Below are 23,912 nucleotides of genomic sequence, written 5' to 3'. Positions count from 1 at the left end.
ATGCCATGCCCTGATGAACAGATTCAGATCCTCAAAAACATGACTTCTTCAGAGTGTGTGTGGGAATGTGTGTGCTCTCGTTTAATCAAAGAGCAGCCTAAAAAAGTCCCAGAGAGCCAAAAAAAATTGTGTAGTCAGCATTTAAAACAGGCCAAGATAAAGTTGTGTAGCTCAGTGTAAAGCGATTTAATAGGTGACCATTCAGAAGTGGATTCACAATCCACAAGCCTGTTTTGCAATGCAAATCAGAGATATGCAAATGAGGGCAATCCGTACTCTGTATACTACCTCTATTCTCAGTAGTGTCTCCCTCCTTCATTGTACTTTCCCTCTTTTTAACCTGTATTTACACGCGTCACATTTCTTTATTCTTCTTTTTTAAATAATCCCATTAATCTACTTCAGCTCACCGATCTATTTTGTCTTTAACACTTGTCTTCTTTTTTGCCTCCTGTGGTTGTGTCAGAACTAGTTTTGTTAATGGGTGAGAAAATACAAATGCTTGTGTAGAATAATTTCATGATTCAACAGTGTGACTCATTCAGCTTCATGCTCTGTTGTTTGTCTTGTCAGCTACAAGAAAGCACAACTCTATACAGTTTGACTTCAACCTGTCTTTCTTCTCTTTAGGGTTTATGTTGACATATGAGCTCATAGCCCTTAACTTTGCTTACATATTGATTCTCGGGTGGGAATTGTATTTGTACTGCAAACAAAGAAGCAGGGAGAGGCATCTATGAAAGGGCCCTATGCCATAAGTCTTAATAGTTTCTTGTTACCAGTTTACTCTAAAACCACTTTTATACTGCCCTCCAGTGGTCAAAGAATCAAAAATATTTAAAAACAGAGTTCTCCCGCACTATAACACAATATTTGCTGTATTGGATGTTCATTAAAAAAACATTTTATTTTTCACAGTGCTTGGAAGTTAGAACAGAAATATACAGTCAAGGGGTCAGATGATCTGTCCAAACACTGAAGCACAGAGACTCAGACTCAGTCTGGGTCCAGATGACTCGAGGGTTATATTGCAAATGTCCAGTGCACTGTTTGTTAGGGTGATATCAATGTTGGACGCCTTTGAAAAAATAATTATAAATAATTCTGCCGAGTTTACCTTCTTTCCAGTCATTGGCGATGGTAGCGCGTGCTGTAGGTGTGCACTGCTATCAGTGTGTGTCTGTGCTCTACAGCGGTAAATGGGTAAGCTCTATCCGGTTAACTCAGAGCTCCAAAAACAGCCACATAATGGAGCTCATGCTTGACCACTAACATGGAATAAGTGTGACTGTGGTATAATCAGTGTGACATTAAGATGTTGAACATTGTGCACAATTGTACTTGAAACCAGCAAGGTTCAGTTACCCTGTTTCAGGAGGTATTGAAAGGCAGCCAGAGGCCTCAAACAGGCCTAGACTACAGCAGTGACCCGTGACTTATCTAGATAAACTGTTCGTTTTAACAGCAGCAATAGTGAGATATTCAGGCAAAGCCTATGAACACTCATAACTGCTATGGCTACATATGAATATGAAGTCTACTTTCTTGCTATTTATTGCATCTCATAAAACAGTGTTATGTCACAGTTCGATAAAATTCATTAATATATATAATCTAACAAATAATCTAATAGAATACATTCTATGTAGAGTACACCGTTTATTGGCCGTGTTAAAATGATAATGCTCAGATTATTCTACAGCTCAGGGAAAGCGTGAGGCCACTGTTAGCACCATTACAAACAGGCTGGACCAGGCCAGACTAGTCCTCTCACTAGTTTTATACTGACACACTAGACTGGGACCAACTAGACTTTACTTAATCTGCTTACTTTGAGGTTTCATCACCATGAAGATCAATGCCACTGTTGGGAGACACTAGTAATAACAATGTAACATTTTGGATTATTAATTCTAGATAATCTAAATAATCTACCATTATATAACCAACAATATGGCTTTATGTTGATACAATTGAGACTCCCATCAGAATATAATGGATTAAATAATGGAGTTGAAGGTATTTTCAAACAGTAAATTGCACGAGTGTGTTTGTGACGCAAGATACAGTCAGGACATCGCATCTGGAAAATGGCAAAGATAAAGTAAATATAAATACTTGACAGAGGTAACAACAGTGTGTTGATGTGTCTGACTAATACATTGGCACCTTGTCAACACTGGATGGATACCCAATGACACCCTGGTGACTGATGACAAGAAACAGTGTGCTACAGTACCGTCAGCATATGTGTGTATGTGTGTGTGTGTTTCAGTTTGCTGGCATGACTGAAGAAAAAACAGGCAGACACTGTATGTTCAAAAATAAAAACAAATCCATACAAAACATGTTTCACAAACAGATCAAGTTGCTGTTAAGGCTTTGTTGTATAGAAGCTTGTAAAGTGAGGTCGTCATAGAAGTAAATGCACCCGTTGAGTTATTACTAATATACACAAGTGAAGAGTTACGCTTCCCAGAATCCATTCCCAGTCAAACGGTTAATATATTGCTGATTTTGGCTTGTGAAGTGCTGAGGTTGATCATTTCAGTGTGTCTATTTTATATTATTTCTAAGTTACATCAACAAATACACTTTTTAAAAAAAGGCTCTTATTTCCACAGATATTGTCCACCTGAAGCCACTCAGTCCTTGACTTCCATGGGTCTCTTGAGTCAGTCTTATGACCTGTACACAGAACACACTGTACAGTTCAGAGTAATGACGTACCGGCTCTAGTTACAAAGGAACGTCAGTGAAAAGTAGACAGGCAAGACACTGGTATGAAACAGCGCCTAATCGTAAGTGGAAACTACAAAAAGAGAAAAAGTGTAAAGACCTTCAACAATGTTTGTCTAAAATTTGTGTAACATGGTGAATATAGTGATAAATGTGTCTATTCCTTGTATAAATGTGTCGTTTTAATTTCTCTTTTTTGTATGCACGGTTCCCTCTTCGTTCATCATTTGTGACTTCTTACCCGCTACATCTTTATGATACTTTGAAGAAGACATCAGAGTCAAAGAGAAAGGCATGGTTTAGTTGTATGGCATATTATTTACTAAGATGCATCCCGTTCCCGGCTCATCATCAATCTCTTTCCATGATCTTCCTGCAGTAGTAGAATCCTCAACCCCATTCAGAGGGTACACCCTCCCATGAATCCAGGCCAGAGTCCCGTCCAGCACTCTAGATTCAGATTCCTGTGAACAATCAGCGCTGGGAGAGAGTCTGCTGTATGCTGGAGGACAAAAAAGGAGGTGCATACACACTCCTCTTCTCCATTCACAAAGGAACACGAGAAACCTCAAGAAACAGAGGGAGGATTAAGGGATGTCTTCCCCTTCCTCTCCTCCGTCGTCTCGTTCAAGCTCAGGCCTGGGTGTGCTGCTCGGCCTGGGTGTGCGTTTGTGTGTCTGAAGGAGTGTGTGCGTATCGTAGGCGGCTCCAGTGGGCCTTGTTCTTGTGCAGGTGACCCATCATGGCTTGGCTGAGTGGGCTGGGCTCAGTGAAGCGACGCCACTCATCAAACAGCGGCTCCACGATGTAGGAGATGAAGCCTGAGTGGAGCACAATGATGGTGATCATCTCCCAATCAGGTGAACAACATCTCCAGTATTCATGTTGACACACTGTAACATGATTAGCATGTGCGGACTCACCCATCTGGATGGCTGGGACAGAGTCAGCCTGCTGGTCACACAGAGGACTGATCTCCAAGTCACACCTTCTCTCCAGGTCACCTGTTGGGATACAATTATGGAAATTTTTTTTTTTTTTAGGCATCTTAAAAAAAAAACAAACAAGTTTGAACAGAACAAAAATAGGACGCACTTTTATCACATAATTGTTCAATTTAACTATTTGGCCCATATTGGCCAAATAAAGTTTAATTCCATGTTCAAGCTGCCATACTGAAGTACTGTCATCACCAGTTCTTATTTTAATAGCACACATCAACATGTAAGAAATAAAGTATGACATGAAAGTCAGATTTTTGTAAAGCCGCTTTCAATTGATGTTATCTCTAAGCTAAAATTAATTTTGATTTGGGTGCATCCATCCCATCATGATATGATTGCATTATGATCCGCTTCTTTAGATCATCTCATAGCAGAACTGTAGGACATGTGGTCTTAGCTTGAAGAGACACTTGCACGAACATCACTTCATTTATCTTTTTGAAGACAAGATGAATTCAGTCGTCTTGTCTTTTGTCGTTTATCTACGGTTTTTGCTGGAGCCTATCCCTGCTGGCTGAGTGAGAGCCGGGGTACACCCTGGACACATCGCCAGCACATCTCAGGGCATCTAATATAACTTTAGACTGAATAATTTCCATTCGACTAATATCTAGCTTGTTACTGGGATAAAGGCAGTCATCTGAAACCCACTGTAAACACCCTATATAATGTTCCTCTCATGTGTTCTCTTTGCTTATTTTTTCTGTGTGTGATGTGAGACAAGCACGCACCCTGCCTGAAGAACTCCTCACACACCCTTTCACTCCACTGTCGGCTCAACTCCCAAACCCGACATGGATTACAGACGTCGGCACACTTCAGAGAGATCTGACGAGAGAGATGATGTATAATTGGACTTCTTGATGAAAGATGAATGGATGTTGTGTAATGTCAGACGGTTAGCAGCTTACCTGCAGTATAAAGTGTCTGTGTGAAGCCAGCTGAAGGTCCAGGTCCTGATTGTCTAGATGTTCTCTAAAGGTCAACAAGAACTCGTTCTGCCTGCTGATGTCAGTAGCAAGGATGAGAGAACCCAACTGCTGTTCAATCTCCTGCCTGCAGAGTAGAGGGAGGCGCCACTGAGAAAGAACCCAAACTAGTCTAGCCTCGGCTAATGTTTCCCTATGCACAGGCTAAGCTTTCTCTACTATAATCGGGATAACGTAATCGATTTCAAACAAGCTGGTGTTTGGTTACTGTGTGCACAAATACAACAATTATCATTATAGTTGAAAAGACTACTGTACCTCCATTAAATCACAGAGCTCTGACAAATTTATCTAATAACTGATTAAAATGAAAGGTTTTGTTACATAAAATATGTTGCTCTGTTTATTTATCAGGGGAACGCTCTACAGTCAACCTGTTATTTATGCAACTGCTGCTAGTATGAACAGGGCTGGACAGGTTCTACTCTGGGGTGGGATGAAGACGCTCAATTCAGATCGAAGCATGATGTAAATGTTTATTGTATCCTGATTTACACTAAAACATGTTTTCAGTCAAATATCCTGCGTCTCCAGTGTAGCCACAGACTAGTGGTCCGGGAAATTTAGCGGCTACATTTCATTCTCTTCTGTATGTTCAGCTGCCTCTCTGCACCATAAAGGTACAACTGTACTTGATCAGCTTTAAATGGCGAGAAAGTGTCTGAAGGCTGTTGTGAGTCCTTACGACATGTCAGGAGGCAGGTGGGACAGCAGTCCTGACTCCCGCAGCATGCCCACCGTGGATCTCCAGTGGTGGCTCTCCAGCACAGACGTGTTCTGTACAGCACAGATCACATAATATGTTTCAAAGAGACTGAGTCCTAACTGATAGAAACGACCCTATCATTTTTAGTTCACGGTGACTGAAACTGAACAGCGATGTGGAAATAGATTGGTCTAACGTTATGAGTCTGGTTTGAAAACATTTTACACTACAGCAGTCAGACACAAATTTGTCAAGACAGCCTCAGCAACCACACTCAAAACTCATAATTTACTACGTAACACAGATGAACAAGAGGGGACTGTGTCTGGACCCCAGAAATAATGATAACCGCTTCATCATAGTTTCAAATAATAAAGTCACACCCAACTCTTAACCCAGGTTGTCCACGTTCACAGCTAGACACTTGTCAACCCCACCCTGCATGTACCTGGTAGAGAGATGCCAGGTGGTGTCTGGTCTTGATGAGGAAGGGCTGGTTGACACCAGGATGGTCCACATCATGGGCAGCTGCTGCCATGAGACCCAGGAACAGGTCCAGAGGTCTCAAATGCTCCACCAGCTACAACACAACAGTGGTTCACAGGCGGTCAGCTGCTGCAGCAGGAAGCACGCTCACTTCAGACGAAGTGTGTTTGTTCTGACCAGAAGACATGTATTCACAGCTAGTGTGTGTGCAGTTTGTTTGAGACTTTGTTTTGGTAAACATGCTGACCTTCACATGAAACTATGACTCACAGGTTATGGCTTTCATTATTGCACGGGTGCGTGAGGGTGTAACGTTCATACTGAAATATATAAAACCTGACCTATTTTAATGAACATATCCGATACAATGATTGGCAATTCTGACAGAGATTGGACTCCGGCACCTTCAAATATTCTCTGAAGATCTACGTATTTGAGAAGACTCCTACGAAGTTCTTCTCATTTATTGGATTTATAAAGCTTTGGGTTTGTTTTTGTGCCTTTGGAAACTGAACATAATCAAAAGTTGTCCTGGATAGTTTTATAAATGCCCATTTCAATCTAAACAAGCAAAATAATTGCATTTACCACCAAGCCTCCATGTGAAAATACTAAAACAATTTTACTTTCGTGCAGCAATAAATGCATCAGGGTGAGCATGGTGAACACTTGCTAACGTCTTCATAGTGTATACGTTTGCGTGTGTTTATGCGTTGAGTTAATTCAATTTATATATTTAAGTGCTTTGAATAAAAAGGATGCATCACAAACTGCTTTACAAACTGCTACAGAGGATGCAAAAGCAATTACTCTATAAACGGAGAAGACCCTTAATGTGGTCTGAGGGCTTCAGGGATTCCTCCAGGTGGGGGGATGGATGGATTGAATTATCCCTGTACATATCCTGTTAAACCTGAAACAAGCTGTCAAGGAGAAACTCTAATGAACTAATGAAGCGTGGTGTGTGTCTGTGTTGAATACAGTATTCATTACCCTGGTCTCCTTCAGGTAGCAGTACATGGCTTGCGTGACATCAGCAGCGTGAACAGCATTGTGATAGGGATTCTGGGAATGGTAATCCTCTTGTACCATGCCTGTAAGAACGAACTAGAATTAAACCTCACTAAATGAGTTATCTTTAAAGGACAAATCAAAATGAACTTCTTTAATTTAAAGGTTTGAAGTCGTTTCACTTGTCATCCAAGAGGCTTCATCAGTTCAACTGATTAATGAGTTGTCATTGTTTAGATCAATAGCATGAAAACATGAAACAAAATTTTAGGATCGCCATGGATTGAATGAATGAGAAGTTCCTGAACTCAAATCAATCTGTCACATCTCTTCTTTCCAACCTATTCCCAACCGATCTCACACCTTGTGTGTTCACATAAGCAGCTCAACCAACAAATACCAGCCAGACGCAGCGAAGCGAAGCCAAAACAGGAGCACTGCCAAACACAACCCCAGTAACGTCCACACAGTCGCTTAACATTTAACTGTGGGGAATATGACCCGAGTGGCTTTTTCATGATGCAGACAAAGAACAGTTGACATCAACCTGGGATTTCCTGAAACATTAAACCAACCATGAGCTTCAAGAACATGCTGCCCCGGCAAAAAGGCCGCGTGTCCACTGTTTATGGAGCGAATGTGTTCTACATTAGCAAAGACAACGTGCCATAGATAAACACAATAATATTTCCACCCACTGAAAAATTTCTTGTGTTTTAGGAAAATCAGTATCTAGCTTGTAGGCATATACTGTATGTAGCATGTAGGAAAAAAAACTAGTTTTATCATATGAATACCAAGAATAACAGATACTGAATGATAAAACTGCTGATACTTTCTGCAACTTACCCAGAAACCTGTGCAGTTTGACCATGTCCAAATGGAAGTGTTGAATGAGACCATAAACACTGAAGAGATGGCACATCAGAGTAACCAGGCTGTTACCTGCAGAGCACAAAGTCATTCAAGACAGTAACTCTTGGTGAAGTCAGATATCAGAGCTACACATTGCATAAATGACATGCACATAATAATGACTTCTCTGTGACAGCGAGCAGAAATAAAAACTCAAAACATCCCATTCACGTGGATCAGCAACGAACAGAAAAAAGATGGATATCCCATGATAGAATGCAGTTATTAAACTGGTGAGATTATATGCCAGATTAGAGACAACAAAAATTTTTCCCTCCAGAATTAATTCTTGCATCAATATGTCGAATGATAGAGATGCAGAGACGCAAACTAGAGATTTGGTTTTTTTTCACTTAATTTTGCTGAAAGTGAGTGTCCTCTGTGCCAATTAAAAATATGGCTTTAAATGATGGACCCAGGAACCAAAGATTTTTGACATCACAAAAAGATCGGAAGCTAATCCCTGTCCATTATTCACAATTATAATGTGGACACTGAAGCCTGAAAGGACTTTACGGTGAGGTGGACAACAAATGAGAAGTGGGCATTAATTTATTATTGAACATTTATGAGGGAGAAGCAATGAGTACCCTTTAAAAGTCATGTAAATTACCGGCATACATTTTTGGAACAAAAACAAGAGGTTTCATGCATATGCCTCAATAAAAGTGTGGAGGGAATCTTAGACAGTCTTACCATTTGTTAGGCGATCAAAGAGGAACATGTCAAAGTTCCAGGTGTCTAGTTTAGACAGCATGTGCTATAATGGAAGAAACTGTTTTCAGAACTGATCTGCAAGTAACCCCTGATGCATACACATTTTCAAGAGATGTGAGCATTCTTACTGCAGCCTGTCCCAGGTAGTCATCGTCCAGTAGGTGCAGCGACCCAGGGTTGCGGGGCATCAATCCCCTGAGCAGCCTGGAAGCGTGGCAGTACCTCTGAAAGCTCAGCAGACGCTTCACCTTCCTCCTGGTTCCAGACTCCACTGCTCCCTGCTGGGCACTGGCTGAAATGAGAAAGTCGAAAAGCATGTGGCTCCTGAATGGAAGGATCAATGGAGCAAGTTTATGCTCCATTATGTAACGAGAGTGTCAAGTGTGTCGCTTTTAGTTAAACATTCTTTACTTGAATGTAATACAGAATTACTCCAATTCTGCCTTTGACTGGTAAAAATATTATACAAGCCAAATGTGACACCTTTATTCCTTACAGCATGTTTCCCTTAAAAACAACACAGTTGTATTAGTGGACTAATATTTTGTCTTATATGTGCAAATAATCTGTATTGTTTTAGATTTAAATGGGTCAGACTTACTTTTAAGGATTTGCAGGTCAGTCAGGGGGTAGGAGCCTCGTCTCTCAACCAGCAGCAGACCAGCATGACCAGTTTTCAGTCTGCCATCAGCTGCACAGAGAGAGAAAAACACAAGAGCAAAGAATAAACAGAAAAGGCTGAATGTTTGGTGTCACTGCTGATTAGTGTTGTGGTCATTCTTGCCAGACATGCCCCTAAGATCCATGAATCGAGCTTTCAAGAGGAAGGCACGAGATCAGAGTTTAGAACACAGCAGACCAAAACAAAGTGTTCCCGAGTGACGTTCATGTCCTTTAACTGATGATGAGCATGATCAGCTTGATAAAATCTCATTTGGAGTTGCTCATAAAACTGTTTGGGGAAAAAAAAAAAAAGATTCTTTGAAACTACTGAACCACCAGGACGCTCCAAACCAGCCCATAGATAATGAATTTCATGCCACAGCTCAGCTGCTGTGGAACATTTTGTATTTATCAGACTCGTGCTGCAATGCCATTGTGTTCTGTTCATGAAATAATTACCCCCCCCCCCGGGGGATGTTTGCTCGCTGGTTTGCTTGTTAGCAGGATAATACAAAAAGTAATTGTATTTCTGTGAAACTTGGTACAAAGAAATAAAACATTGTTGCAGTGAGGGATTAGTTTGATTGGATAACATTTTGCACCGTTTAAAAACAAAAGTACACAATCCATGCTACACTGAGCACATTCAGATCATCACATATCAAATGTTCTTGTATGCTGTTTAAATTATTTCCATGTCTGTAGAATCCCTGGAGAAATCATTAATCCTTGCTTGTGAGGAGGAGGAGGAAAAGGAGGAAGAATAAACACAAAGGCCTCTGCTTAAAATGTGCAATTACATTTTAAAAAGCCAGCGACAACAAGACACAACAGAACCAGGTCCCAGTGTTCATGCATGTGAATCCACTTTACACTTGAATAAACAAAAACCTATGGATATGGTGAATAATTCAGGGATCAGATGGGAGGAACTGGAGCGTAGCACATGTCAGTGTGTGTCCTCCAGGTTACAAACACACACCACCTGTGATTCTCCTACTGAGGAGAGAACTGAAGAACATATTGATGAGGCTGGAGTCTCAGAGGTAACTCTCAAGGAGCTGTCAGATCTTTGTCTTTACTACACAGGCAGGTAGTGTTTGCAGCTTTGGCAAATGTGTGTGTGAGAGTGTGTGTACATAGAACGACAGGCATCCTATTTATACGTTCTGCATCGAGCGAGCACGAATGAAGCGCTTAAGGGATGTGACTCAGCCACTCGAAGTCAGGCAGAGGAGTCCCACTGGCCTAGTTAGACAAGTAGAATAGAGGGAAAGCCTCTTTGCTTTTCATCCCGAGTGCTGGTGGGCAATTAGGTGGAAAAACCACTGCAGTAACGCTCAGATCACACCCCTCTGACACTGACAGACACACACCACTCTGCTCCTGTCTCCATCTGTCTCCTCCCCTCCCGTCTCCTCCTGACAAGGTGTTCTTGGTCTTCTTTAAGACCAAGAACACCTTGTCATCAACCCTTCTACATTCTTCCCCCAGCACACTGCCCCTCTGTTCTTTCCCTTTTCTCGTCCTTTAACTCTCGCTGCGATATTTAGGTCACTGTCGCTGTGAAGCACAGAAGTGGGTCATTTAGGATGAAAAACGTGAATCAGTAGAAAGCGTATTTAAAGATGCAGTGACGGACTCACGGCTTCAAACAGTGCATATATGCATGCGGACACACACACAAACACACACACACACACACACACAGACACACACACACACACAAATATATAGAGACAAGTATGTACACACATGCACACACCCACACACATACAAACGAGGTTAAATCCATGATTTTAACTGTGAAAACAACATCACCCACACACATTCAGAGCCGCTATGGCAATATGCTCACTCGGCTTTGTTGGAATCTGTGGGTGTTTACGGCACAAACTGTGCTGCAGGGCTGTTAGTCACACACATTGCTGCCATATGTAACAAACTGTTTTAAAACAAAGTGGCAAACTTCATTTGTCGCTTCTTACACTCCACAAACACTCCATCCACACAGCTGGCTGGACTCTCCAGACTCGGTTAACTCACTAGCAGCCCTAATGCTTCTGTTTTTGTGTGATTTGACAGTGACAGCAGAGCATGTGCAATCTGCATCCACAGATTGTCTGAGCATGCACCTTTTAAATGTGTGAAGGTAGGAAGAAAGGAAACCTTGATGTAAATCTGCTTTCACATACTGTATGTGTAACTGAGGATTATTTAAATGGAAAAGGAAATAGGCTGACTATTTTCTTGATTGATTAGCTATCTGATGACATGATTACACATTCACGTAAGTATAAAAACAAACAAAAAGAAGTTCGGACCTAGAAAGTCATCTTTGGAATTGTTTTAAATACATTGATAATGTGTGAGTGGATTGCCTTCCTCAGCAAAATTTTGATTTTTTTTTAATACAAAGCACTCCTCTATTTCAAGATGTTGCTAATACAGCGTCTTTGCTTCAAATGTCATTAAAATATAATCAAATCAATGTTTTGAAGATTTACTGACTGCTTAAATGTTGAACTCTTCCTTTAGTTCTGTTGTTTCCTTTAAGCTCCCTAGTCTTCTTTATCTCTGTTCAAGCATTGCTGTGACAAAGATCAAAAGTATTCATTCGAGGGAACAGGGGAATATCAGACATTAGAATTTCATGCTCTGCAAAATGTTAGCAAATTAATGATATCATCATTCATCATTCCTTAAACAACCTAAGTTAACAGAGTGCATTTAGCCATTTTCACCTCATGAGTCAATGTTTATATTTGATGACCCACAGTGTGACTCGTTGCTTCATCATGTTCAGAAGAATATCTGAGATGAACACGATAATTAGTTACGGTAAACTGAGTACTAATTAAAACTTGATCCTGTTTCTAAGCCTTTATCACAGTTTTCACTGCATCAAATACATTCTGCTGCATGACATCAAATAACATTTTTCTTCTGCCTTTGTCACCAATATTAAACACTAAGTGATATCACCGTATGAGGCAGACAGATGACCTCAAACAGTTTGTTATTAAGTTGTTTGTCACCACTGAAGTAATTCATATCAAACTGCTCATCTTGCTGACTTGTGTCGCTGGTGTTTGAGTCCACGTTTGACTGATGGTGTGACAAAACAGTCTTCAGTAGAGCTGAGGTTCAGCAGATGTAACTGTACTTGATGGCAGCTTAAGTCCTTCTCCTGTGTCTGCTCTGCTGTTAACCGTGTTCTCAACACTTACTGTAAACATCAACAGCTCGGGGCATGCTTAGAACAGCTCATCAGTCACAAACACACTGACACACACTTGCCAAAAATGTGACTGACCATTCAAATACAGTAGAACATTCAGAACACGATGTACAACATCAGAAACAAGGCCAGAAGCCATAATTCATGGTGTGACCCGACCGAACATGACCAAAACCAAAAACCTACTTGTGCTATGAATGTGTAGCATACAATACCAAACAAAGAGGATCAACAACTGAACTTTTTTCAGAAAACTAACTCCTGCAAGATTTACTCTACTGGTATGGATGAGTGTAAGTTACCTTCTAAATCAGTGCTCCTGGCCTCAATGGCATTCTTCTCCTCCTCTACCTCTTCTTTGTCTGCTTCCACCCAAGCACTCTCCTGACTTTTCTCGGGCCCTGGGGGGCCTCCTCTGCGAGCCCTCCAAGCTGCCCTGAGCTGCCGTATAAGAGCTGGAAGCTCCAGGGCGAGTGAAAGACCCCCACCACAGGTCACCGGAGGCATCCTGAGTGGACCCCACAATGGGGAAGGGGGAGCCTCATCTGGACAGACCCCAACTTCAACCCCAAGACTGGAGTCCTTCATCCTGAGGTCTGGTCCCCAAAGCCCCTCCAGCATTGGCATCCTCACACCAAAGCAAAAAAGGCAGGAATGTACAGTAAAGAAAGATTGAACGGAAGATGTTGAGTGAGATGACGGAAGGAGGAATGTAGTAAAAAGGGCAGAAGAGGAGAAGATGACCGTCAGGCAGCCATAAGACAGGCAGATGAGGACAGAGTCTAGTCGCAAGTCTGGATGTAGGACAGAGGAGTAGAGACTGCAGAAAGACAAAGAATCAGCAGTGAGGACTGAGAGAAGTGAGCATGGAGTGATAAAAAGGCAAAAACAAGGAAGGGAACTGGAGCGTGGACAAGAAAGAAAGAAAATGAGAATCCATCTCTTTGCTTGTTTCCCAGAATTAGCAGATGACAGTCTGCTCCCTCTTTCTCCTGCATTCCCTCTCCTCTGCTGTCTCACTCACGGTGATGCTGTTGTAAAGCCTCAAAGCCCCTCCCCTCCCCACTCTCAGCTTCCAAACACTCATCCAGCCTGTGTTTCTACTGGACATCCAATCAGATGAAAGATGAACACAGCCTCTGCCTCGTGGTCTCAGGTTAGCAGGAAATCAACACTTGGCTTAGCATCTGAGAAGCCATCCGAACGGTGTTCAATGAACATTTTTTCCAACCGTTAAACTTGCTGATTTGCAGAACATTACAGAAAATGCAAATAGTGAAATCGGTCTTGACAGACATAAACAATGGGGAAAAAAGACTATTATGTCCCCAGAACAAAGTCATGCAGAACAGAACAAAAAGTTATCTGCTTGGAGGCAAAACGAGGCACATGCCGTGAGACATCTTTTATCAAGGTTTCACTGGAAGAGAAACCCTTCAGTTCTTTTGAGATATTTGTTTTCAATTATTCTGTACAGGTGATTCAATAGCCTTGGACTAAAACACAACTAAGATGAACAACATGTCATAAAAGATATATTGTTGGAAGTATGTCAAAGAAATGTGAAGAGCAGAGAAACAGTTTGATTTACGGCACAACTGAACTCTGACTACATGCAAAACTGATCTAAACCACAACATTTCAGGTTTGACTTCCTCTTTGTCTTAGCTTAATACAATTACTCCAACGGCCTACTTTTCCTGATCATTAGAATGTTCCTTGGAACACGATGTCTTTTCTCAATGCCCCTACATGCTACACAAACAATGCCTTTCATGTGGAAGCTGAAAACCAATTAAGTGAATGTAATCAAATAAGAACCACATGTTCCTCTTTACATGCACATTGTCATTAAGCATGCAGTGAGAAAAAAATCTAATTTCTCTGAGTTAATGTCCTCTTGGGAAGCAGCCATATGTAAAAGAAAATACAAACGCACGAAAAAAGAGAAAGAATGACACAGCTTTGAGCGTCACATAGTGGAAGTAAAAAGTTGACAGATCACGAGACACAGAGTGTTAGTGACTGAAATGATTCCAAGGGTAATGTGATACTGTACTTCGATTGTTAAAAGTTCTTGATGTAAACCCACTCCTGTGACACAACAACTTTGATTGTTCTGCTCCTCTGACATTGTGAATGATAGTCAAGGACTGCAAAGTAAGTCATGAGGAGAAAGAAGATGATCCCAAGGAGGAACACAAAGAACACACAATGATTCCAAAGAGTGGGACCACTCCAAACTTAAGAGAAAGGAGAACACAGAACAGTGTCTGTATTGCCAAAGAGAATTATTGTGTCATAGTGCATCATCGATGCAGCATCACCTGAACCCAAAGCATCCAGTAATCAATTTGTCCAGCTCTTCTGTGGAATAAGGTCATCTCAACAATACGCTAGTGGAACCATTTATAACAATTGTGTTCCTGATGGGGATTTGTAAAGAAAGCAGGTTAATTATGATAATATTTACGAGGTGGCTCAGAATGTTAATCAGTGTGGGCTTCCTAGCAGGTGTTCTGAATCCATAGGTAGCCAAGGTTTTCAACAAAAGGCAGCAGTCAGTTTGTTAAAGCTTTGACAAGCTGTTGTCTGTTTCAGCCACAGGCTTCTTAAATGTCTAGCACACACACATGCACACACATGCAGGCACACACACACACATACACACACACACACACACACACATGCATGCACGCATGTGAACACACACGCAGCTTGTGAAATTCTTTTGAAGCTGTACATACCTCTTTTATTTCTTTAGATTTTCTATTTGTTTTTGTATTTAAGAAATTATTTTTGTTTAAAATCATGTGTAAAGCAGAACTTAATGATTTTTTTAATGTATCAACTCCCTCCTCAGTATTTACTGGTTTATATGTGCTGGTGAAGGGTTGGCACAGTGAGTTGGGCTGTTAGCTCAAATTGTCCGAAGGTATGATTGTGAATATGAGTGGGTGTTCGTGTTTTTGTGTGGCCCTGTAATAAACTGGCCACTTGCTCAGGGTGCACCCTGCCCATCCGCTGTAGTCAGCTGTGATAGGCTCCAGTTTAACTCCAAAAGATTAGATGATTCCTATTGTATAGATGATGAAAGAAGGAATGAATGCCAGTCCACATTACATTTTTTCTTCTTGGAAATCTCCCATGGTCTCTTCAGGTCTCTTATTGTGGAGTCCTGAACACTGACATTGTTCTGGGTTCTTTTGTGACCTTTTGGATCAGTTGATGTGTTCTTGGAGTAATTTTGTTAGGCCAGCCATTTTTGGACGGTTCCCCACCGTTCTCTCCATTGCGGATATTTGCACTCACCGTGGTTTGCTATAGTCCCAAAGCCTTAGGAATGGCTTCTAACTCTTTCCAGACCAATAGATCTCAGAGACTTTGTTTTCTCTTTTGTTCTTCACTGTCTTAGGATCACAGCTTGATGTGTTGCTATGGAGAATCTTTACCCATTTTAACTAGTCAGACAAATTTCAATTAACTGATTTCTTAGTTGAAGAGGTCTGGCAGGAGTCACGCCTCGGTCTGTCTTGTGAAAATGAAGTTTTAATGGGGGGAGGTGACTTTTTCCACACAGGGCCAGGTAGTTTTGAAAAGATTTACCAAACGATATCATCATTAATAACTGTGTTTTGTATTTACTTGGATTTTCATTGTCCAATAATAAAATTTGTTCAATGATCTCAAACACTGAAATGTGATAAAAATGCAAAAAAAGAAGAAATCAGGAAAAGAGGGCAAATACTTTTTCACAGCACAGTGTAAGTATGTAACAGGTATTCAGGTTGGTTAGGATCCTTACCCAGCATGCGAACTTGTATGGCATTCTGCTCTGACCTATGAAATGTGATTGCTCCACACCTCTGTGGCCGAGAGAAAGAGAAAGAGAAGCTGAGATTAATATTACAGCAATACAATACACACACTGCAATCAAAGAGTGTCCCTGCTCTTCAGTAATAGATACAGTATGAAATCACCATCCTGTATTTGTACTGTGCAATAATAATTTACCGAATCTAAAAAGTAAGTGAAGTCACAACAACCGTCTTTGTCAGGCTTCATTCTCAGAGACCTTTGGTAAACGGGACACAGAATCATAATCCCTGAACAAACAGACATGTATCATGTCTGATCTGATCTGAGGCTAGAGATTAAGAGTCTTCTTCTTCTTAGTTAGAAAAGAGAGTGGATGCTCTAAACAACAGTGGCATCTGCTGTTCCAGTATCAGCATGTCTGTGTGTTGAGTCAGACGGCATAAATGGGCAACACATAAAGTGGCAACAATTTGGACAATCAAATTCTCCCACATTAAATATCATATGACATACAACGAAGCAAATCTGAATATTTGTACTCTTCCCACCAAACAAACAACTGCAGAATCTATTAATTAATGCCATCAATATAACTCATATTTGTCAGCTATAAATGATCACGACATCTGTTGCTTCACTTCGAGCCCCTGCAAAGATATGTGACAAATATTTTCCATGGACAGCCCTACCCAGTTCTCAGACACCACAATAACATTCTGATTAGTAAAAACAGATGAAGTACAGCAGCAGTGTGGTAATCTATCATTGCAACCCATCTTAGGTCGGAGCTTCCACAGAATCACAACCCTGTGCTCTGAACTAAAATTCAATTGAAGTCATCTATTTATAAGTTACTAATGGCTGTAATCGTGCAACAGCTATTATTTTGGTAGACAGAGAGATAACGGAATGCAGTAAACACTGTTGCTGAAGGCAAAGACAGTCTGAACAATTTTTTTTTAGAAAGTGGGGACTTTTGCTGATCAGATGGGCAGATGAACATTTGAAATATCTTATTACAAACATCATTACAGTGCTGAAACCCCTCAGGAAGGAGACAGTTATAAAACTTTTTGAGTCAGAGGAAATGGGCGGATGGAGACAAACAAGAGACGATACTTCACCCTTACAGCACGAGGTGTTTACAGAACAGAACATAACTTCTCATTCCATGATGTAGAATTCTATACAGTCTCTCTTGGGTTAGACTTTGTCTACATGAGATGGGTGTTCACTGTCTCCAGTATATTTTTTACAGAATGATTCTAAAACAATTTGCATGGAACATTTCTTGCAAATTATTTACTATTGTCATTTATTTGTGCAGCAGAAACAATGTAATGTGATCACTAAGGTTTAGCACACAGGTGCTGCGCAATATTGTTTAACTATTTGGACAATTCAAAATACAGTATGCTGAAATGGGGGGCTAAAATAAGTGAAATAAGAAATTACATCAAGAACCCGTTAAGTTTTAGTTATTTTCAAATGTGTTATTGGAGAACAGATACAACCAAACACATGAAGTAGGGAAAGAGATGACTTCAACAGTAAGCAGTAATTGCTGAAACTGGACACCAAATACTGTAGTTAGACGTTAATATAACATGTGGTATCAAGGGATGCTACTGATCGATCTCCATGACAAAGGGCAAAACTTGAAAGCAAACTTGATTTTCATTTTTCCCCCAAAATTGAGACTTACATGAAAAAACGTCATGCTTCAAACTTTTCTGATCAAACATATAAAACTGTTTACATAGGACAGAACATCTGCATACGCTAGTATGCAGATGATGAACCTCTATTTCAACAGAGGTAGACATATTGTGTACATGAGTGATCCTGCAGCCTCAGCACAAACACCCAACTAGTCAGAGCATCTGCATGAGTTCTGCAGTATCCAGGAAGCAGGTTGACTGCCGTAAAGCTGTCGATACACTGACAGGACACAACAACACAAGGCCTGGAGCCCACATCTGCAAATAACACACCACTGGTGAATAAAGGTGCACCAAAATAAACTATTTTTTAAAAAATAGCTCACTTTAAACTCACTATCTACAAAAACATCCCTCTTAGCCTGATTTATAGGAATACCATAATAACTTCACAGACCTCCACAGCAAATGCAAAACATAAAGCGAACTACAACTCGGATGTTTTAAATCCCCTTTTGAGCACTTCACGTCCTCAGATGACCGTTAGGCTATGAATGCAACGCTGGTGTTATGTTCGGTGTTTCCAGGCCTATTCCAAAATAAGTCTGTGTCCCTGTTGTTCGCTAGCCATAGCTGTGAAGTCTCCGTCTACGTACCTCCACCGTCAAACAGGACATTTACACATCGTGGCAGCTCGAGGGGAAGCGAGCGAATGAATGCGACGGAATCAGGCGCGTGCTGAGTGTTTTCATATCACGCGAGTCAATGAGTCGCATACATCGAGACGAAAGGTGACCGTGTCCTGACTGACACCTGTTTCACAAAAAAAACTATTTCATCCTGCGCCCGTAGTTCGGTCTGACCGTACTGTTACTGTACGGACAGAGTCGGCTTCTGCTACTGCGAGGTAAAGTTGAGGTTTCTCCTTGCCGCGTGCGCGCGTGCTGTTTTCATGATTCGGTTGTGAGCCGCAGCGAGAGGAGATGGGAGGGGCTGGTTGTAATATCCGAGAGGCGGGACTTGTGGAGAGTGGACCAATCAGCGCTGGTTACATTCAGCGACTCGAGTATACAGTATTTCGTTAGTCCTCAGTTAACTATGCTTTAACCTCCGTAAAGACCTCGGACTCACGCTCTTGATTGAAGTGACCCAAATTTGATTATTTTTACTGTTATGATACTCAAGTGTTATTTCTCTTTTTTGTCAGGACAGCGTAAACGGCACAATTCCCATAAGCTTTTTAAGAATGATTTAGGTATCTGTAATATGTGAGTCAATATCTGATTGCTGCTGTCACAATCAGATTTCAAGTGGTTTTTCTCCCACTGAGCTCAACAATGGTTCCAGAGTAGAAGCAGAAACACATTTTAACAGCTATGTCCATTCAGTTTATGAAAGCTTTTTAAGAGGATTTTCCACAACTACATTAACCAGATTAGTTTTTCAGAATGATTGCAAGAGATGTGTACTACTTTGTACAGCATAGCTTTTAGATTCCTTTTCCATTTTTTTAGTTAAAAGTAATTTGGGTGGCAGGGTGGTGCAGTGGGTAGCGCTGTTGCCGTGCAGCAAGGCGGTTCCGGGTTCGTGTCCCGCTCTGTGCGGAGCTTGCATGTACTTCCTGTGTCTGCATGGGTTCTCTCCGGGTTCTCCGGCTTCCTCCCACCTCCAAAAAACATGCGTTTCAGGTTAATTGGCTGTTCCAAATTGCCAGTAGGTATTAGTGTGAGCGTGAGTGCCTGTCTGCGTCTCTGCGTAGCTCCGTAGTGCACTGGTGTCGTGCCCAGAGCTTCCCCTGCCTCACACCCTCATTCAGCTGGGATAGGGTCCAGCCCCCTGCAACCTGCTACAGCGGATGAAGCGGAAGAAATGTATGTATATGTATACATATGTTTTTATATGTGTGTATATATATACACACATATACATATACTGTATATAGATGCTGGTATATCAGATCAATACAGGGCACATCAAGCAATACCCTCCATGGAAGAGACAGTTAGAGGCCAAGATAAAGGCGACATGGAGAGAAGTCAGCCAGCTGGCTGAGCTGTGGAAAGGGAAAATGGTGAAGAAAGAGGTACCCAGGAAATACAACAAGCTCTCCATACCTGAATCACTCAAAACTGCCAAGCAGAGACTAACAGCTCTGGCTACCCGACTGAAGAGATACACCAATGAGATAGAGGCCAGGAGAATAAACAAGACCTTCTCCACTCAACCAGCAAAAGTGTACTCTCAGTGGCAGGGAAATAACAGCAGGGGTCAGACCCACCAAGAGCTGAGGTGGAGAAATACTGGAAGGGCATATGGGAAAGAGAAGCATCACTTCAAATATGAAACGTCGGTCAGCACCGGGCCCCGATTTGATTCATACCTACTGGCTAAAGAAGCTGACAGAACTCCATGAGCATCTAGCAGCACAGATGAACCAGCTTCTAAGGAATGGAACACACCCAGAATGGTTGACTGAAGGCAAAACAGTCAATAACCTGTCTTGGTACAACATGGAAGCTCCTGTCAGGCATCACGGCGGCTAAGATGAGTAGGCACATGGTTCAATATATGAGCGGGGCACAGAAAGGAGTTGGTAGTAACACCAGAGGAGCCAAGCACCAGCTACTGGTGGAAAGAGCAGTCCACAGAGACTGTAAGAACAGGCAGACCAGCCTGTGCAGCGCTTGGATTGACTAACAGAAAGCCTACGATTCAATGCCACACACGTGAATACTGGAATGTCTGGAACTGTATATGATCAACAGGACACTAAGAGCCTTCATCAAGAACTCAAAGGGAATGTGGAAAACAACCTTAGAGACCAAGTCCAAGCCAATTGCCCTAGTTAACATCAAGTGCGGCATATACCAAGGGGATGTACTATCACCACTGCTGTTCTGCATAGGCCTGAACCCCCCTCAGTCACATCATCACAAAGAGGGGTTACGGATACCAATTCCGAAGCGGGACAACAATCAGCCGTCTCCTCTACGTGGATGACATCAAGCGGTATGCCAGGAATGAGGAAAAAATCGACTCACTGATCCACACCACCAGGATCTACAGCGACGACATAGTGATGTCATTTGGATTAGACAAATGTGGTCGGATTGTATTGAGAAGAGGCAAGATGATCAGAACTAAACGGGTTGACCTACCAGGGGGCAGGATAGGAGAAATAAAGGACAGCTACAAATACCTTGGAATCCCACAGGCTAATGGCAATCATGAGGAGCCCGCAAGGAAGCCAACCACAGCCAAATACCTCCAGAGAGTAAGGCAAGTCCTGAGAAGTCAGCTGAATGGTAAGAACAAGGTCCAAGCCATCAACATGCATGCACTGCCAGTCATCAGATACCCCACTGGGATCATAGGCTGGCCAAAGGAGGAGATAGAAGCCACAGATATCAAGACTAGAAAGCTCCTCACCATGCATGGAGGGTTTCACCCCAAGTCCAGCAGCCTGAGGCTGTACACTAAGCGGAAAGAGGGAGGCCAAGGACTAGTGAGCATCAGGGCCACTGTCCAGGATGAAACATCGAAAATCCAAGAGTACATCCGGAAGATGGCCCCAAAAGATGAACTGCTAAGCGAATGCCTTAGACAGCAGAAACCTGAAGAGGTGGAGGAGGAGGAGGAGGAGGAGGAGGAGACAACTTGGAGGGCCAAGCCCCTACACGGCATTGTAGGGGCTTGGCTCTACGATGTTGTATTAACGTGTTACACCGTCAGATAAAGGAAGTGGCTGATATCAAGAAGACCTACCAATGGCTGGATAAAGCTGGACTGACAGACAGGACAGATGCACTGGTTATGGCAGCACAAACACAGGCCCTAAGTACAAGAGTAATAAGTAATAGAGGCCAATATCTACCACAGTAGATCTGACCCAAGGTGCAGGCTATGTAAAGAAGCCCTAGAGACAGTCCAGCATGTGGTAGCAGGGTGTGAGATGCTAGCCGGGTCAGCACACATGGAAAGGCACAACCAAGTAGCTGTTATAGTGTCCAGTATTGACTAGAAGTACCCAAATCCATATGGGACATACCACCAAAGGTGGTTGAGAACAACAAGGCTAAGATCCTGTGGGACTTCAGCTTCCAGACTGAAAAAAAGCTGTTGGCTAACCAACCGGACATAGTGGTGGTGGACAAAGAGCAGAAGAGAGCAGTGGTGATAGGTGTGGCGATTCCAGCTGACGCTAACATCAGGAAGAAGGAACATGAAAAGATTGAGAAGTATCAAGGGAACAGATGTGGAAGATCAAGGTTACTGTGGTCCCCGTGGTAGTAAGAGCACTTGGGGCAGTGGAAGAGTGGTTCCAGCAGATTCCTGGAACAACATCTGAAGCCTCAGTCCAGAAGAGTGCAGTCCTTCGAACAGCTAAGATACCGCACTGAACTTTCAGAGTCCCAGGCCTCTGGTAGAGAACCCGGGATTGAGGATGACGTATGTTAGCATGAAGCATACCATTTGAAAGAAACATTTCAGTTATCTGTGTTAAATAGCAATGCCACAATCATCTCTAGATGTGAAACTCAAACTTGTGGAATGGCAGTGTTCTGCTTATGAGTTCAGTTTTTTTAAAAGGTTGAGCAATCTGTAATGTGTGTCCTGTAAGCCAAAAACAGTGGGAAAATTCAGCTGACCATCATTTGTCTGTTTATATGTCTCAGAGAGAAGCATAATGAACTATTGTAGCAATAAAGTCATTTGCTGAAATGAAACTTAAGTGTTGTGTTGAATGAACCTTCACTAGTTCTAAAACGGACTCACAAATATGTTGCATCCATTTACGCAACATAGTTGTTATGCCACAAGTTTCTACAGCTCAAGAAGAATCAACGTCAACACAGACACAGACAAATGCACATTCTGTTCATTTCTTTTTCACAGTTATCGTGATATGTATTTCCATTTGAACAGACCTGTTCTAATCCTACTAGAATGATTCTTGGGTTTTTCTTGTCTTAGCTGAAAACAAATTTATTTGCTGACTTTAAGAGGATAAAATGCAGAAGTGTTATTCTGTGATGTAAGACATGGAACCGTTAGTCAGTTTCTAGGTAAATGTTCCTCAATAGATTGTACATGAATCAGTTGACATATGAAGGAATGAGAACAAAGAACTATAACCATGAAGAAGAGACTTTACTTTTCTGTGTTTTCACTTACTTGAGATATTGGACAAAGCAGATCAACATAAAAGGTAAAACATTTTCAAAATTTTGTACAAGGATCTCAGAAAAGAGGGATAATATGTGAAAATTAATTTAAAGGTGAAGCAATTCATAACATATAACTTTTGGTGAAGTTATGAATGCCTTAGATTACTTACAGTAGATTCCAGAGGAGAGTATCTGTCCATTAGACCTACTATGGATAAAATATTTAAAAACCAAAGTTCAAATAGGTGTATTTTGGGTTTGGAAAGATAGTAACAGTCATCCAACTCAACGAAATTCTGCTATTTTCATACAGCACACAGGGAGATGGCAAATATTTTTCACAGTAACTTAAAGTTACTTAAGTTACCAGACTTAGATTAGGCAAAGCAAATGGTTTCATGTACTTACTGAAATAGTACTTGAATTTGTTCAGCATCACATTAATGAAGTTTACACTAAGCTTACACTAGCCTACACTAATTTTAACATGACAGAAGTTAAGGTGGCGTACTGTGCAACTTAAAATAAGGTTGAGTATTGTAGTGCAACGTGGTCTGATGTCACGATGCTGGGGAGAGTTCAGTTCGAGAAAACAAGCTTCAAAATGGCGGCGTTTGACGAGAACCGTGTAAGTTAAAACAGTTTAGGCTAAATTAACATATTTGTACCAGTTATTTAGTAGGGAATGTTAAGTTAATGCAGTTTGAAACATTGTTATTTCATTTTTTGTCAGTTAAATTCATTTAAAAACTTTTTTCAACTCATTAGCTTATCTGTACATTAGCAAAGCAC

At 41.5% G+C, this 23,912-nt stretch overlaps 1 protein-coding gene across 3 annotated transcripts; it reads right to left on the bottom strand.

The window, feature by feature from the left end:
- Positions 1-894: 894 nt before the first annotated feature.
- Positions 895-23,346, bottom strand: LOC137613430 (3',5'-cyclic-AMP phosphodiesterase 7B-like). Of its 3 annotated transcripts, none has more exons than XM_068342648.1 (13): positions 23,291-23,346; positions 16,277-16,337; positions 9,169-9,258; positions 8,696-8,859; positions 8,547-8,610; positions 7,785-7,880; positions 6,918-7,018; positions 5,887-6,018; positions 5,418-5,509; positions 4,655-4,799; positions 4,475-4,571; positions 3,663-3,743; positions 895-3,560 (listed from the first exon to the last, which is right to left on the bottom strand). In XM_068342648.1, exons 1-13 carry the CDS (start codon positions 23,318-23,320, stop codon positions 3,373-3,375), a joined length of 1,341 nt encoding a protein of 446 aa, XP_068198749.1. In that variant the 5' UTR covers positions 23,321-23,346; the 3' UTR covers positions 895-3,372. The 3 variants fall into 3 exon arrangements, with proteins under 3 accessions (XP_068198749.1, XP_068198750.1, XP_068198748.1); XM_068342649.1 differs by lacking the exon at positions 23,291-23,346 and adding an exon at positions 18,609-18,909; XM_068342647.1 differs by lacking the exons at positions 16,277-16,337; positions 23,291-23,346 and adding an exon at positions 12,774-13,468.
- Between the last annotated feature and the right edge of the window lie 566 nt (positions 23,347-23,912).

Source organism: Antennarius striatus, chromosome 19 (assembly GCF_040054535.1).
Source record: "Antennarius striatus isolate MH-2024 chromosome 19, ASM4005453v1, whole genome shotgun sequence".
NCBI lineage: Eukaryota > Metazoa > Chordata > Actinopteri > Lophiiformes > Antennariidae > Antennarius > Antennarius striatus.
Note: the sequence above shows the minus strand (reverse complement) of the source record. Positions and strands in the feature narration are given on the sequence as shown.